Consider the following 18,011-nt stretch of genomic DNA (forward strand, 5'->3'; position numbering starts at 1 on the left):
TGGTAGGCTTTGACAGCGAATAACCAGGCTACGTCAGGAGCTACTACTCAATTGGTGTGAACACCAAACAACGGCAGACTCCTCTATCAAAGCTCATAGGATGCCGATTGGTGTAAACTTGGCATATGGCCTGATTCAGACCAGGTGGACACAACATTCAGACTAGGCGAAAGACTGAGATTCCTTGGAGCAATTTGTTGGTCGTTCTAGCTTTGAATCTTGCTTGGGCTGGGGGGTTGTTAGATGAAGAAGCCATTAGCCAGACACGCACATCGTCGAGAATCGAGACCTTTCACCTCAAGAAATGCCCTTCTGTCAAGATAGTGTCCGCATGGTATGAACTAGGCATAATTGTGGGTTCAGACCACCCACATGCCTATGGAGGAGGAAATAGATTTGGAGGATGGCCACCGAATGTGGTGGTCTGCGATGTCACCCATGTGTGATTAGTGCCGCGGTTGGAGGAGATGGAATGAATTGGTCAGATGTATGGCCATGGAGGACTGGACACAAATCTTGTGTCAGTGTCCGAGCCTATCCCTGCTATTGGGCCAATTAGGACCGCAGCCTTTCACACCACCTTGCTAGCCTAAAAGCCCAATCCCACGTGAGTGAAATTGCCACATTTTGCTACATCTTTAGAAAGCTCTACCCTATTCCCACAACGTGAACCATCTGCTTGCCACGCCAAAACCGAGCATTGCACTGCTTGGTTGGAGAGTGACAATTTCACTCTTCACCCAAGGCATTTCGGGGCCTGCTACAATGAACACCAATGGGATTTTGCAGGTTTTCATGTCAGGGATGTGAGACTCAGTGTTAGAGATGGGCAAGGAGGATTGGGAGGGAGTCGGTTTACGCTAGCGATGCAACTCACACGGGAACGGGCTGTAAGTTTCCTTGGAGGGAGTGGGAGCTTAGTATTGTGGCTATGGTGTCCATGCTAATACAATAAACACCAATGGGATTGCATGTTGTGCTCTTGTTCTGAGCTTTTCGCAAGTTTTCATGTCAGGGATGTGAGAACTGGTGTGTCAGAGATGGGCAAGGAGGACTGGGAGGGAACCCCATTTTCACACTGCCAGCAGTAGCAGACGTGCTGGCATGCCGCTCACATGGGAATGGGATCTAAGTTTCCTCGGAGGGAGGGAGTGGGAGCTCAGCATTGTGGCTATGGAGTCCATGTTGAGGCAGCAGCACCACTAGCACCAGCACCAGCATGGGATTGCACGTTCTGCTCTGGTTCCGTGGGAATTGGTGGTGTCAGAGACGGGCAAGGAGGACTGGGTGGGGACCCCTAGCAGAACGCGGGCAATGGTGTGCGGTGCGGCTCACGCGGGAACGGGCTCCAAGTTTCCTAGGAGGGAGTGGGAGCTTAGCATTGTGGCTATGGCGTCCATGCTGAGGCACCACCACCACCACCACCACCACCACCTCCACCCCCCCTTTTCCCACCCCCTCCAAGCTTCTCAGGCCCTCGCCCCCTCCACTCCTGCCCTCTCCCCCTCCTCCCTCCAATTCCATCACCTCCAGCGCCCCTCTCCTTCCCTCTCCGTGCGTTGCTCCTCCGACAAGATCGGCTTCTTTGGCAGACTCGGCCGTGTCATCAAGGAGAAGGCCAAAAGTGACGTCGAGCGCCTCTTCTCCGGATTCTCTAAGACTCGCGAAAACCTTGCCGTCGTTGATGAGCTGCTCACTTACTGGAATTTGGCCGATTCAGAACAAGTCTTGGACGAGCTTGAAGAGGTAGCAAGGTCTGCTCTTCCTGGACGCATTGGAGCAATGTTATTTGTGAACCCATTCCTCTTTTTTTGGGGGGAAGGGCAAGGGGTGGCCTGAAATTTTGATCAATCACGCGGCCGAAACATTCAATTAAACTGTCGGGAAACACGGGGGCCACGTGACAATCATTTTCTTATCCAAAATTCTGGTGGGCAGCGTACAGATGTTGAAAACAAATGTTCTGACGTTGGTTTGTGCTTACTTGCTTTGCTTTACCTTACAGGCGTTACTTGTCTCAGACTTTGGGCCGAAGACTGCCATGAAGATAGTGGAGAATCTGCGTAAGGACATTTTGGGAGGAAAGCTCAAATCAGGATCTGAGATAAAGGTGTCGCGGCCAACCTTTCTGGTGTTGGAATTTCGATATATATGCTTTGTGGTAAAGAGACTCATTCAAGTAAACTGTTTTCTGTTTCGAAAATGAAGGTTTGAAACTCAATTTACGGCTGGCAGGTCACCTTGAAGAAAATTATTGTGGCCCTATTAACAGAGAAAATAGGGAGTTCGGAATTGAATCTTGGCTCAAGGTGCTGCAAAGCTTGTTTCATGCAACATGTTAAATTTGGTCATAATTATGTTCATTATATCTCCTAAATGCAGATAGGAAGGCTTCTGGTTGCGGGATGCTTTAAGTTTCTGATTCCAACTAGTTTTTTTCTTTAAGGTCTATAGCTCTTTAAAAAAAAAAAAACTAGAAGGCATTGCTGCGGCATGATGTAAAGCTTAGGTGGTTTTGGAAGAGTGCCTATGGTTTTGCCTTGTAAGTATGGTGAAGGATGTCTTAACTTATAGTCTACGTGGCAAAAGAAAGTTTCACTATTGGCTTGTTAGCCTAGTGGTCAATGCTCTTCAGCGTGATAAAATTGGTCTTGGGATCAATCCTTGAAGGCGCACACAAGATTTCAAACTTTGATGGGCGGTGTGCAACCACGTGGCAGGTGTGCGTGCGGCACTTGCCAAGCAACTTGCAATTTCTTTGTTTTTTTAAAACCTCATTTTTGGGAGCATGACACGTGTATAGAGAGAGCGTCAAGTCTTAGAAAGAGAACAATGCCAATTATATATAGTGTGCTTGCTTAAATTGTACCACCCATGTGCTTGCTTAAATTCTACCACCGAGTGTAGTCTCCCAACAGAGGGTTTCCTTGTGCATGAGAGGGTCTATCCTCCCTCCTCCATGCTTCCATGTCCGGTGAATCTTTTCACTTAATTTTACATCTTAAGAACTTATTAGCTCTATTGTCCATTTAGGTATATAGCGCTTCCAGGTTCTATGAAAAGTTCTGGTGCCCAATTGTCGTTAATTGATTCTTGGCTTTGGACTTGATGTTAAGGGACCATGAGCATCAAAAGGTATCGTTATTATGTGGGTTGAGATGACTCATTTTTAAGCATTTTTATTACATGATACTCGATTATCTTTAGGAACGGACTAACTATGGTGTGATTTGAATAGAAGCTTGGTATCTACAGAATGAAGAAGGGATGACCAATATGATGAGCAACTTGTTATCTTGAGAATGAAGAGTGCCATTGTATTTCCTCATAGGCTTATGTTATTTGAAATTCATGGAAGGGGGAGGTGGTTTATGTGAATATCTTGATTGGCGAATCATTTAGATATGCGTGCATAAGAGGTCGTTCTAATCCCTCTCTTGGCTCATAGTCTTGATGACTCTAGAGCCAACCTCGTTAGTCTCTAGATAAGCAAGGCCCAAACCCTATGAAGAGATGTTACCGTGTGGAAGATGGAATCAATTTGGAGTGGTGTCATAGTGAACTCTGCTAGTACGATTTGGTGAGGACCCAAGGGCCTACTCTGAATCATCTTGGATTTGGTAATCACATGTAGCCTCTTGAATCTCCACCAATTGGTCCAACCCTCAGAAGGGTGCTGCATATGTGGCTGTCAGCCTCACAAGTATATCAAATAGCCATCCCTTTGTTGGAGGGTCTTGAAAGTGTGCGTGAAAGCATTGTCTCTCTAGTCGAGCCAAAGCCCTGGCTGCATGAGTTGTCGTGACAACTCAACCGGTGAAGATTGCTCCTAGATAAGTGTGGCTGCATGGTCTCAACAGACTCCTTTGGGTAAGTGAAGCTGTGTCGATGGATTACTACCCATGAGGTGTTGAAGATCATAACCTTGGTCTTGCCAAGGTTGACTGTTAGGGATCTCTCCTATAAAACACCTCTAGGCCTCTAGTTGTCTTTGTAGACTTGCCACTAAGGAGGATATGAGGACTATGTCATTTGCATACAACGATATCTATGTTACCAAATCAACAAGCAAGGAACCCTCCTAGGCAATGAATGAAAGTCGTGATCTCATCAATGTTGAGCCCAATTTACTCATACAAGTTCATCACCTTCCAGATCATGTCTCTTGGGATCTGCATGTCTTGGAGTCTCCTAATGCATGTGGACTCGTGGGACTGTGTTCGAAAGAGGAGGATGAAATTACGTGGCAACTTCAAGAATACTTGCGTGTGGGTCAAGTGCAACCTAGCAAGCCAGTTTAGGGTGCACCAGTGCTTTTGGCAAAGAAGAAAGACTTGGCATGCATCTGCATAGACTACAAGGGTCTCAATCGATTGGCGATCAAGAGCAAATATTTGTTACCTCAAATGGACAATCTCATCTATCAGCTTGGCAAAGCCAAGTATTTCAAGAAGATTGATTCGAGAATCACCAGATGAGGATACTTGAGAAAGATGCCTGTATGATTGTGTTTCGTATGCGATTGGTCACTAATGCATCAACAAGCTTTCAAGAAATGATGAATGATTTATTTAGTCCATATCTGGATGACATCTTGATCTATAGCAAGACTCTCTTTGAGCATGGGTGCCATCTGTTGATAAGGTGCCATGTGTTGATAGTGCCCTCATACTTAGGAAAGAGGAGCTCTATGCTTAACCTTTCGAAGGTCTACAAAGCAAGTGTAGGCTTTCCGGGATTTTGATCTTGCCACCTCTATGTTGGCCCATAGGGTGAAGATGTGGGCAAGAGTGGAATGTTGCGTCTGGAAACCAGCCTGTCCTAAAGCCCACTGCCCCTGTTAGGAGCTGATATCTCTCTCTTTTTTATAGATCTAGAGAAAGAAAGAAAGAAAGAAAGAAGGATATATTAACGTCCACTTGAGGCCTTGCGGGCCTATGGGACAAAGTACAAAGTACACCAAAAGGGAAAAACTCATACAGGCCACAAAGGGCTGGAGCAAAGGGCGTGCTAAGGCCCTTGCTGATTACTATGCTGAAATAAAGAGCTCAATAGCTCTAGCAAAATTAAAATCAAGCACAAAACATATCATATCATATCATGTGCTATCTGAAGTAGGCTGAGAGTTGGAGCTGGAACTCAGAATCCGAAACCCGGCACTGTGGTGGCTCGTCTATCAGCGGTGTAAATGTCTCGGAACTGCGTCTATCTGGCTGTCTCATGCTGTGGTGGTGGAGGGGGGCGTGGTCTCCTCGATCTCTGAACCGGCTGAGCTATGTTCAGAGTGACCCCTCGTCTCGGGTGGTCTCCTCTGAGGATAGCTGTGATAGGTCGGACCTCAATCAAGTGTGCTATGGTCGCTCTCTGTGTCGCGGGTGGCCTTTGCAATTCTCTCCCGGTAATCTAGACTGCCCACATATCAGCTAGCTCCTCCTCGTCCTCCACTCCACTGTGTCGTGGAGCTGACTCAAATGCATAGAAATCTGTGACATGCCGCTGTGTTTGGTCAGCCTCTATATCCTCCTGTGGTCTAGTTGCCTCCTGCTACTCTCTAATCTGTTGTAGCAGGGTCTCCCTGTGTCGGCGCATCTCAAGTAGATAGAGCCCAATGCATACTTGGTCATGGAAGCGGATCAATTGTGATAGTGGGCCAAAGCCACTCCCATCCTAATAGAGACAGTGGTATCACCCCCGAATCTTGTAGTAGGTAGGGCAGGCGCAGAGAAAGTGCTCCTCTATCTCAATCACTCCTATGTGCATAGCATGCAGGTCCGCTGCTCTCTGGGTATACATGCTGCTCTCCCTGTCTCAATCCTCAGCTAATGGGATGAAACCAGCATCTCCCCAATGGCGATCCTTAGTGCATGTGAGACTCCTCTATCCTCGAGACATTGGGGTCTGATGATGAATCCCTCCTTCGAGATGCTCAGGAAATGGTTGCGGTAGAATTGGGTCTTGGTGGGTGTCATGTGCACGGATTGGTATCTGACGTGTACTAGGTACACAAGACTAGCTCAGGTAGCCTGGGGAGGCTTAGAGCTAGACAGGCTTGATTCTCGGGTTGAGTGGCAAGGGTACAAACCAGTTTGGGGTCTTCGCTATTTTTGGCGCTTGGGGCTCGAGTCTATATAAGGGGCCTAGGGGGTTCAGTTCTCAGGGAGCCGATGGGAGCAAGTTTCATTCCCAGGGGCTAGGTCTGATCCTGGATTGAGTCGCAGACGCGCGCCTGCATCTTTGCGTAGCCCAAGGCCCAATGGCAGATCCCAGGCTTCACAGCGCCACCTGGTGGTATGGGACACCAGGCTGGTTTGGATCTGGTTGGGAGTTCGTGCCAGTAGCTCAGCTCGTGGCTCGGAGGGGACATCTCCTGATTCGGGATCACATCCCGTAGATGTCATGGTTGGGTGGTGAGCAGCCTGCTCAGTTTCTCACGTTGTGCGTGTTTGGTTTTGCAGATCAGAGGTTTCAGGAGTGTTGGGACGTGTCAGTTGGTATTAGAGCCAGCTTCTGAGGTAGGAATTTCTGATGCGAATACTTTGGACGATTTCTTCCTCCAGGTATGCCCTAAAATTCGAAATTTGCTGCTGCAAATTCTGGTTGGTTCATGGGTTATCAGGGGTGGTCAGGATGTAGGGAAAAAGGTAGGAGAAAGAGAGAGAGTGATTCGAATTTGCTGAAGGGTTTAGGTGAGAGAGGGATGAGCGTAGCTGGGAGAGAGCGGAGGTGCAGGTAGGAGAGGCGATAGAGGAGCTGAGTGGCAGGCGTGCAGTGGTCAGGGCTGCGTGGGGGTAGAGAACGCAGAGGCGTGAGGCTGTGTGGTGCACCATGGCTGGAAGGAGTTTCGGCCAGGGCAGGGTGATGCGCAAGGGGCTGGAACAGGGTGCGGCCACTCTGTGGGAGGTGATGCTTTTTTCGAAAAAGCACCACCCTCCAAAGTTGGGAGGGTGAGCTTTTCTGGGAAGCAGGGCTTCCTAGATTAGCTGCCCTATTCCCTATATAGCTTGGCAAGGTTCCAAGCTCAGCCACAACCTTGCGTGAGAAGCCCTCCTTGCCCAACGACTTGATTGCGCCATCAGGATTCGGGACAGCATGCGACAGGCTGCCGTACAACCCGCGTCAGCTGCTGTACACCTGTGTCAGCTACCGTACACCCGCGTCAGCATCCGTACAGATTGCGTCAGCATCCGTACAGATCACGTCAGCAACCGTACGGATTGCGTCAGCATCCGTACAGATCACGTCAGCATCCGTACAGTCTATGTCAACTGTACAACCAGCAGGAGGATTCCGTACAGTACGGATTGCTGCAGATCTCCGTACACTGCAGCCTGCAGCGAATTCAGCAAGAGGAAGACTCCGGGATTATTTGCGCCCGCTGTTCGCCACTTTCCAGCATCTTCTTTCGTCAGCATCTCTTGGGACGGTTTTTCTCTGCTCCACTCTCCTTCCAGCTTCGATTCCCTCAGTTATTTCTCTCAGTTTATATTCGTTCAAATCAGATTTCAGATATGTCTGATTTTGCAAATCCCGAGTTCACCATGGGAGATCCGGATTTGGATTACACTCCTGTGGGAGAGGAAGACTAGGGTCTTTATGACGATCTGATTACGAAGAAGGCCTTCAGTGAATTCACCACTGCTCTGGATGGAAAATTCGAAAGTCTCGAACTAAGGAGGTTGTTGACACTTGGTTACACAAGTGGCAGGTACACTTCCAGTTCCACCCGTACCCAGATGAAAAGAAAATACAGCTTGCAGCCGGCTTCATGTCAGGAAAGGCGTTGCTATGGTGGAAGGAACTCCAACCTAAGCCGGATACATGGATAGATTTCGAAGGGGTCTTCAGGAAGGAGTTCCTGAAGAAGGAGGACGATTATGATATCGTTGGCAAGCTTAAAGCCCTCGATATGTCAAAGCTCAACTTGTCATTTGAAGTTTATCTTCAAAGGTTTCGGGATCTGCAGACCAGGGCCACAAAGATGGATCCAGTGACCTTGTTAGGTTTCTTTGTGGATGGTTTGCCAGATTCGTACAAGTTGCAAATCAAGAACAACAAATGTACAACGTTGCAAGAGGCCATGAATTACGCGCGTATTTATGATGATACCATGGCCGGTGCAAAGGCAACTACAGTTTCCGACACAAGTGGAAAGAACGAACGCAAGTTCTTTCAACCTACGACTGGTACCAGGGAGACGAAGTCTACGGACAACGCCTCCAAGAAACACTTGACTCAGGCAAAGAATGGTCGAGCCTGTTTCCTTAGCACATTGAAGCTTAAGAAAGAAGGATGTTGCTTCTATTGCGAGGAGCGGGGCCACACCAAGAATGAATGTCCAAAGCGCAAGAATCAAAAGTTAGTGCTTGGACCGAAGCTCCAGGCGGGTCCAGGTACCAAAGCCAAGGGAGCGAACCAAGTTTCGATGACAGGTATTTTTGTAAATGTCATTACCTGCCCACTTTCTTGTAATTGCACTTTCAATACTTTTCCGAGTTTATGGAGAAGTTATGGACCAACAGGTTCACATTCTCTTTGATCCGGGCAGCTCTCACAACTTTGTTAATTACAAATTTGTGCAGAAGATGGGGCTGTCCACAGTACCTAGCGATCACACCTATGAGGTGCAGCTTCCAGCTGGGAAGCAGTTTTGGGATCGCAAGGTTGAAGCGCTTCCTATCCGGATTCAAGCTTACACAGGGGCTCTTACGTGTTATGTTATGCACCTGGAGCATGTAGACTTGTTAATCGGAATAGAGTGGTTTAAAACCCACAATATTCAGATTGGATGGACGGAGCATACACTTTCTTTTGTAGATAAGGACACCCAATTTTGTATTCAGTGTGATAAAATTCCCTCTTCTCAGGGACCTATTGTATCTGCGATGCAGCTTCGGATATATTAAACACTTCTCATTATGATGTCTATCAGTGTGTTTTGATTCCGCTTTCTTCATTTGTTGTCTCTGTAATTAACAAAAATGATTTAAGTATGTTTGAACACCGTGAATTGAGAATGTTGTTAGATAGTTTTCAGGATGTATTCCCTACTCAACTGCCGGAAGGTTTACCTCCAGAACGGCCAGTAGATCATCGCATAGACTTAGTCCCAGGGGCTCAACCTATTAGTGTACCACCTTATAGGATGAGCCAGCTAGAGGAGGATGAGTTAGCTACCCAGCTACAGAATTACCTGAATATGGGCTATATTCGCCCAAGTAAATCACCTTGGGGGGCACCTGTCCTCTTAAGAAAGAAGAAAGACTCTACATGGAGAATGTGTATAGATTATAAACGATTAAATAAAGTGACAATTAAGAATCGATATCCTCTACCTCGTTCCGATGATTTGATAGACCGTTTGGCCGGAGCGAAGTATTTCACTAAGATTGATTTGCGTACGGGTTATCACCAAATCCGTATCTATGCTAAACACATAGATAGAACCGCATTCCGAACTAGGTATGGTCACTACGAGTTCCTTGTATTACCTTTTGGTTTGACCAATGCTTCTGCCACCTTTAGCAGATGATGAATGATTTGTTTCGAGATTATCTGGGCAAATTTGTTGTAGTGTTCTTAGATGACATCTTGGTATATAGTCGACCGCTTGAGGATCACATAGGACACCTCCGGATTGTCTTAGTTATTCTAAGACAGCATAAGCTCTATGCCAAGATGAGTAAATGTGACTTCTTTATGAAGGAGATCATTTACTTAGGACACAAGATTTCTTCTGAAGGTATTAGCATTGATCTGGATCGTATCCAGAAGGTTTTAGAATGGCCTATCCCTCAGACTGTGAAACAACTTCGTTCTTTCCTAGGATTTACGGTATTTCTACGGAAGTCTGTGCGTGATTATTCACATATCACAGCACCCCTGACAAACATATTGAAAGGTCGCGGACGCAGGTCTACCCAGCCGATCTCTTGGAATGATGCATTGAACAAGGCTTTTGAAACCTTGAAGTTTTCTATCAAGGAAGCACCCGTTCTTGCATTACCCGATCCTACCCGGCCTTATTTTTTAGAGGCCGATGCGAGTGATTATGCGATTGGGGCAGCTCTATTCCAAGAGGGCAGACCTGTAGCTTTCGAGAGTAAGAAGCTAGACGACACCCAATATCGTTGGCCCACACTAGAAAAGGAACTTTATGCTGTAGTGTATGCTCTTAAGGTTTGGAGACACTACTTGTATGGTTCAAAGTTCCTTGTATTGACTGATCATCAGTCAATTAAGTATGTGTGTGATGGATCCGAATTGAGGGGACGGAAAGCTAGATGGGCAGAATTAATGCAAGATTTTGACTTTGAAATACGTTATCGTAAGGGTTTGTTGAATACTGTGGCGGATGCCTTAAGTCGAGTTAAGTTTGTAATGCTCTGTCATTTACGGAAATATCCTCAGAGCTATTTCAATCCTTGAGAGGGCTATACACAACTGATAGTCATTTTAGTTATTATTGGCAGAGAGTCCAGGATGGGAGCTCCATGGTGCTCCCTACCGTACAGGCGGCAGGAGGTCAGTGGATGATTAGGAACGGCTTGCTGTTCCGGAATGAAAAGATTTGTGTGCCAGATGTTCTGGACCTTAAATCCAAGATTCTCTGGGAGTGTCATGATGCTCCTAGTGCTGGACATCCAGGTATACATAGGGCTCTGTCTCTTGTGAAGCATACCTTTTATTGGCCTAAGATGCGTGCATTTATTGAGAACTATGTAGTAGGTTGCCGAGTTTGTTAGGTTACTAAGGCAGATTGCCTTAGAAGCGCGGGTTTATTACAGCCATTACAGATTCCAGATAATAAATGGGAAAGTATTTCCATGGATTTTATTACGGGTTTGCCTCGAACGCGCAAGGGTCATGACTCCATTTGGGTCATAGTAGACCGTTTGACAAAAATGGCTAGGTTCTTACCTACTAGAACAACTATTTCAGCTGTTCAGCTGGCTCACGAGTTTGTGGACCATTTGTTTAAGTTGTATGGTTTGCCATCTGACATAGTCAGTGACAGGGACTCAAAATTTACAAGTAACTTTTAGACACTTGTTTTTGAGAAGTTAGAAACTACTCTAAGTATGAGTTCCTCGGATCATGCACAATCCGATGGCAGTACCGAGAAGGTCAACCAGTTGGTTGAAGACATGCTTCGGGCATATGTATCTAAGAGACAGTCTTCATGGAAAGATTATCTACCTATGATAGAATTTGCTTATAACAGTGCAAAGCCTTCTAGTACTGGTTACAGTCCTTTTATGCTTATGTACGGGTTTCAACCTAAGTCACCAGTTATGGTTGGGTTAAAAGGGATTCAAAATGATGCTGCTAAGAACTTCTTGCTAGACATGCAGGAAATGTTGTAGTTTGCCAAGGAGTCTATTAGAAGTGCCCAAGATCGGGACAGATTTTATGCTAATAGACATCGTTCACCTAGAGAGTTCTCTGAAGGAACGATGGTATATTTACGAATTCCTAAGGAATCCAAGAGCCTCAGTAGTGGTTTGGTTCCGAAATTATCCCCCAGATACTGTGGTCCATTCAAGCTCATTAAAAGAATTGGACCAGTTGCATATCGACTAGAATTGCCTCCTGATGTTAAAGTACATCCAGTCTTTCATGTCAGTAGACTGAAAGAAGTCTTGGGTGCGGATGATCAACTTGTTTCTCCTCACGAGATAATAGAAGTTACAGATTTGACTTTTATTCCACATGAACCTGAGTGTATTCTTGAATTTCGTGACAGACAGATTCGTAATAGGTCTATCACGGAATACAAGATCAAGTGGAAGGATCGTGTTGAGGAGGATGCAACATGGGAGACATTACCAAACCTCCAAAGAACATTTCCGGGTTTTTTAGCGAACTCAGGAGTGAGTTCTTAGAGGAGGGGGAGTATGTCATGTGCACGGATTGGTATCTGACGTGTACTAGGTACATAAGACTAGCTCAGGTAGCCTGGGGAGGCTTAGAGCTAGGCAGGCTTGATTCTCGGGTTGAGTGGCAAGGGTACGAACCAGTTTGGGGTCTTCGCTATTTTTGGCGCTTAGGGCCCGAGTCTATATAAGGGGCCCAGGGGGTTCAGCTCTCAGGGAGCCGATGGGAGCAAGTTTCGTTCCGAGGGGCTAGGTCTGATCCTGGATTGAGTCGCGGACGCGCGCCTGCATCTTTGCATAGCCCAAGGCCCAGTGGCAGATCTTAGGCTTCACAGCGCCACCTTGTGGTATGGGACACCAGGCTGGTTTGGATCTGGTTGGGAGTTCGTGCCAGTAGCTCAGCTCGTGGCTCGGAGGGGACATCTTCTGATTCGGGATCACATCCCGTAGATGTCATGGTTGGGTGGTGAGCAGCCTGCACAGTTTCTCACGTGCGTGTTTGGTTTTGCAGATCAGAGGTTTCAGGAGTGCTGGGACGTGTCAGTGGGTAGCTCCTGATCTTCCCCCCAAGTGTCTCTCCAATTGGGCCAGAGCACCCTGTCTCCGTGTGAGTCGTGCATGGGCTGCATGTGTCATAGTGAAAAGGGGTCCTGTGAAGACGGATCCCAAATATGTGTAGGACTGCACTATCTCCACTAGCGCGTCTCGATAAGTGAAGCTGAATCGACGAAGCACTGCATGTGAGGTGTTGAAGACCATAATCTTGGTCCGGCCTCCAAATGTCTCTGCAGCCCTCCATTGAGGATGAGATAAGGACTATGTCATCTGTGTATAGCAATATCTGTATCATGAGATCGGCCAGTATTGATCCTTTCCCTCCTTGGCGGTCTATGAAGGAAGTGATCTCATCACTCCGATCGTACTGTCGATCCAATTTGATAGGCCACCTGGGGCACGAACTTTGCCTCTGACTGACTCATATAGGCTCATCACCCCCCATACCTGTGTCTTTGGAATCTGCAGCTCGTGTAATCTCTAGATCATGCGGGATCGTGGGACCATGTCAAGAGCCTTCCAAAAGTCTACAAAGCATTTGTAGACTTTTTGGTGTCCAGACCTTGCCTCCTCAATGATAGCCTCAGAGTGAAGATGTGATCTAGGGTAGAGTGCTATCTTTTGAATTCTGCCTATCCTAGTGCCTGCTGCCCCGAGCCTCTGTATGACTGCTGAGCTCCCTCTCTAAAATCTCGGCTAGAGTGTGGCCAATCATAAGGGTACGATAGTTCTCAATCTCCGTAGGGTCCCCAGCTTTGTGTATTGGCACAATAGTGGTGGTACTCAACCATCTGGAGATGGTGCTAGTACTTCAGTTGCACCCGATGGTCCTGATCCTGATGTTGATGTTTCTTCTTCAGACAGTGACACAGATGCCTCGAACTTATCTGAGGACGCAGAGGATGACGATGACGAGGAGGCCATGGATGATGCAGATGATCAGTAGTCCTGCTGTTTTAGGCCCGTCTCTTATGACGTGTTAGTCGTCGATAGATCCTTTGTGCCTCAGGTGACGTCAGATGACCCAAAGCTTGCTCTAGTGTGAAGTGGGCTCTCACCTCTCTGCACTCGTTGTCGAACCAAGGGTTCCGAGGCATCTTCCCATCTCGGGTCCGCATGGATTGGGTTGTGGGAAAGGATTTGATAGCAGTGTCTTGTACCACTGAGACAAGGGCGTCGGAGGCGTTGGCGAGGTCTATATCATCTCCAAGTAGGGCCGGGAGCTCTCTGGCTAGGTGATTCACGTACACTGGGTCAAGGGCACGGTCAAAGTGGATCTGAATGCGTGAGGGGAGCTCTCCATGTGGCTGGCATGGTGACAGAGATATGGAAGGCCAAGTATGAGTGGTGAGCTCCGACTTGGGGGGGTATGGTGAAGTATTAGTGAGGGGCCTACCGATGGGGAAGGGGGCCTAGTAGATAGTCCACTATACTAGACCCACCACCATGTGGGAAGCGAGTCTCTCGGAAGATGGCCATCTATGAAGGCCATTATAAATGGTTAGGTCGTGGATTGCCCCCAGCTCAAGCAGATGTCGTCCATACCCTATCACTTGTGGGGCGTCTGCAAAATGCCTCAATATCTTGAGCTCAGCTGCATCTAGTTCTAGGACTATGTGTGGATCTCTGTCATCATCTAAGAAATCAAGTAGGCCCACTTGTCTATTTCCTGTCCGTGCATTGAAATCCCCCAGTGGGAGGGTGTCTCTTTGTATGGAAAACTCAGTGATGTCATCATGGATCGTCTCATATGGGCTGTGTCCATCTGTAGTGACCTCTCGTGGATAGGATAATGTGTCTGGAGGAAAGTAGCACATTGCAATGAAGATAGGTCGAGCATTTGGAAGCTGAACTCGTATCCACCTATGTCGTGCATGCTCCTCTCTCTAAACCACAGATATGAGCGGTCTCAAGTGTGATCTGAAAAGGACAGCCAACCCCCTGTAGCCTCGTACTCTGCTCTCTCTGCTCAACTACCGTCTGTGAGCTCACTCCCATGTGTATCCAATTACTGTGGGCAGCCCTCGCTCCGGACTCTTGTGCATTTCGTTGTAGAAGATCATATCTCTATCATTATATGTCTCCAAGAAACCTTTTGGGTCAGACCAATGTGCCATTACATTCCATACTGCTATTTTGAGTCCGGTATGTGCACACATCCCATGAGCTCGACACCGTCACAATTCTCCCTCTTCCTTCTCTTCCTTATCCTCCTTATCTCGTCTTTCTCGGATGATCACCCTCCATCCCTCTTCCCTCGCTGCCATTACTCGTACAATACCTTCCTTGCGGTATTCCTGTTGTAGAAGTGTGAGGTCGTTATCCAGGTAGATCCTAGTTCCCTTCAAGGTCGCTCTCGTGCTCATGAGGGTCTTCCTATCCATGGCTGTCCGGAACTTCAGCACTATTGGCTTTGTGGGTGTCTCAGGTTTACCTACCCTCCAGGCTGTCTTACAAGTGAGATTGACTCCCATTTTGGTGAACAGTATCTTGGCATCTCCCATCGGTAGGCCCCTCACTAAGACATTTAGTGCTTTGTTGGTCCTCCTCTTTTCCTCCTCAAGTGCTTCGGAGATAAATTCTTTTTTTGGGGCTGTTGTGCCCTTTTTGACCACATCTTTCCATTCCAACATCTTAGCTTCCCCTTTGCTGATTTGTTGTTTAAACTCAACATGTGTGCCTTGCATTGTTTCCTGCATGGCAGTGATCTCCTTCGTGAGAGTGGCATTTTCTGTTTTCAGTTCCTCCATTGCTTTGCAATTTCCTTTCGGGAGTGCTTTCATGTCCTTTATTTGCTGCAATTCAATGATCAATCTCCAAAGCATGCACCCTGTCATGGAGGTTGCTTTTCTCACATATCCATTCAGCCTTTTCTTTCTCCCATTCCTCCTTTTTGCCCCTTTCTTTTCTCCATTCCTCCTGCATTTTCCCTCAATGCTTTAGAGAGAGAGAGAGAGAGAGAGAGAGAGAGAGAGAGAGAGAGAGAGAAGTAGAAGTAGAAGTAGAAGTAGAATTTATTAGCGTCCTCGGGGGGCCAAAAAATGACCCATGGGACCCGTCTCGATATAATGTAAAAAGAGTCTCCTCAAGGAGAGGGGTCAGGAGTCTATGAGTTCCTGACGACAGGTAAAAAGACGAGTGACAAAAGATCCCAATGCTACCGGAGAGGCAGTGAAGAGAACTGATGTCAACTGAGCGGAGTCCCCCAGTATCTGCTGGTAGTCCTCCCTGATATGTGCATATAGGGGGCACTGTAGAGCTACATGTGCCTCCGTCTCAACTGTCTGCATGTCACAAAGGGTACAGACTCTAGCATGTCTAGGCTGGTGTATCCAAGCTCCTTGCTCAATGGCAAATGTATGAGATCTGGTACGGAACCTGGCGATGTTTCTGCGATATAGAAGAGAGAGAGAGAGAGAGAGAGAGAGAGAGAGAGAGATTAACGTCCTTCAGGAGGCCTCGTGGGCCTATTGGACACAGTACACCAAGGAAAATAACTGTGCCCTGCTTCAATCTGCTCCTCAATTGCTACTCTAGTGGATCGCTTGATCTCTGTGTCATGCTGCCCTGGAAGACAGCAAAGGGTGCAGCCCTTCCTTGAGCTTTGTCTGCAGTACCCAACTCCCTCTTGGACCTCCTGGATGTAGGTCCAAAACCTGCTGGTCCGCTGCTCCAGTCTGCTCCTTGAAGGCTGCCACAATGGATGAGTTATGAGCCTCAGGGGCTCCCTTTATATAGGGGCTGAGAGCCCCCCAAAACAGGCTGACTGGTCAGCCCTAATGGGCCGACCCAGCCAACCACCCCTCAGTCTGTAAAGTTTAAACCGACCTGACAGGGCACATATCTTGCGGCCTTTGCAGACCCTGCCTGGCCACGTGGTATCCAGCCACTGGCCGAGGCAGATCTGCCCCTGCCCTGACCTGTTCCAGGCCTTCTTGCTGGCCTAATCCCTGCCCCTTTTCATCGCCTACCATCCCCACGGCCTTTTGCAGCCTTGGATCTGCTGCTCCATTTCCGGAAAGCCATCTGTACTGATCCGTACCATAGGCACCTCCTATCCCGACTGTGTTCCAGCAGCTCTATGCTGTTGTCTGCTTTGAGAAGAGAACACCCAGTTATGTATAGGACGCAACGATCTCTACCAGCCCCATCGTAGAGGGAGAAAGAAAGAAAGGAGTGATGTATTTACGTCTTCAGGAGGCCTCGTGGACCTATGAGACAAAGTACAATCACCAAGTGTAAACCATACAAGTCACTGCGGGCTAGAGCAAAAGGCCCTTTGCAGGGTACTAAGTCTGTGTACATCCGCTGTGCCTCTGGTTTCGTGAGGTGTCTCAAAGCCTGCTCTCGTGACCTAGTGGCGGCATCTTGGACCACTGAAACCAAAGTGTCTGAGGCATGTGAAAGATCCGTGTCATCTTCCAATTGGGACGGTGCCGTGATGACATGTGGGCCATATATACTGCATCCATAGCATGGTCAAAGTGTATCTGGGTACGAGAGTGAGTCGGCTGGCCCCATCCTGCTACTGGTGTGGTGGTCGATATACTAAATGCCAAGTAGGAGTGGTCTGCACCAAGTGGGGGAGGAGGGATAATGAGGTCATGTACTTGTGACACAGGCTAGGGAGCCTATCAGATAGTCCATTGTGCTCATTCCCCCACGTGGAAAGCAAGTGAGCCCTCTAGATGACGGCGATATGAGAAGGCAGTTATATATTATTAGGTCATGCACTGTTCCCATATCCAGTAGGTGTCGACCATATCTTGTGACCCGTGCATCCTTTGAGTCTCGCTAAACCAAGCTCTGCTAGGTCCGTCTCTGGCACTCTAATGGGTCATCTCTGAACTTGTTTGCTTCCCGTTCTTGCATTGAAGTCACCTAAAAGGAGGATCTCCCCATCCCTAGAGAACTCCGTAATTTCATTATATATTGTCTCATATGGCTGTGCCCGTCTGTGGTGACCTCATGGGCATATGATGATGTATCTGGAGGAAAGTAGCATACTGCAATGAAAAATGGCCCTTGCATCTTGTGGCTGCAACCGAATCCACATGTGTTGTGAATGTCCTCTCGACGCATCATAGATATGAGCGGTCGTAAATGTGATTCGAAGAGGATAGCTACACCCCCGCAGCCTTGGACTCCATTGTCTCTCTTCAACGTCTTCATGCAGGCTGATTCCCATGTGTACGGTATTAGGGCTCTCGTGTGTCTCCGTATAGAAAGTGATGTCTCTATCAGTGTATGTCTCTGAAAAGTTTCCGAGATCTGACCAAAGAGTGCCTTTACAGTTCCATACAGCTATCTTTACTCCTCCTCCGCCTCACTCCCTCGCCCTCGCCCCCCCTCACCCTCGCCGTACCCCCCTCGCCCTCGCCACACCCCCCCACCCCTCGCCTCATCCCGCCTCCACGCCCTCACCCCTCGCCCCTCCGGCCCTCGCCCCTCGCCTCACCTCTCACCTCGCCCCTCGCCCTCACCCCCCCGCCCCCTCGCCTCGCCCCTCGCCTCGCCCCTCTGCCCGCCCCTCGCCTCGCCCCTCGCCTCGCCCCTCCGCCTCGCCTCGCCCCTCGCCACGCC

At 48.1% G+C, this 18,011-nt stretch overlaps 1 protein-coding gene across 1 annotated transcript in view; it reads left to right on the forward strand.

Moving 5' to 3' along the window:
- The first annotated feature begins 1,299 nt into the window (after positions 1 to 1,299).
- CPFTSY (signal recognition particle receptor protein, chloroplast (FTSY)) overlaps positions 1,300 to 18,011 on the forward strand; it is a 67,969-nt gene continuing 51,257 nt past the window's right edge. The window contains exons 1-3 of the mRNA XM_087378077.1: positions 1,300 to 1,746; positions 2,006 to 2,110; positions 2,236 to 2,309. Coding sequence (XP_087234203.1) covers positions 1,315 to 1,746; positions 2,006 to 2,110; positions 2,236 to 2,309 — 611 coding nt within the window. The 5' untranslated portion in view covers positions 1,300 to 1,314. The remainder of the gene's footprint in view (positions 1,747 to 2,005; positions 2,111 to 2,235; positions 2,310 to 18,011) is intronic.

The sequence above is a fragment of the Dipteris shenzhenensis genome, chromosome 8 (assembly GCF_047967505.1).
Source record: "Dipteris shenzhenensis isolate YYH24624 ecotype China chromosome 8, Dip_SZ_1.0, whole genome shotgun sequence".
Lineage (NCBI taxonomy): Eukaryota > Viridiplantae > Streptophyta > Polypodiopsida > Gleicheniales > Dipteridaceae > Dipteris > Dipteris shenzhenensis.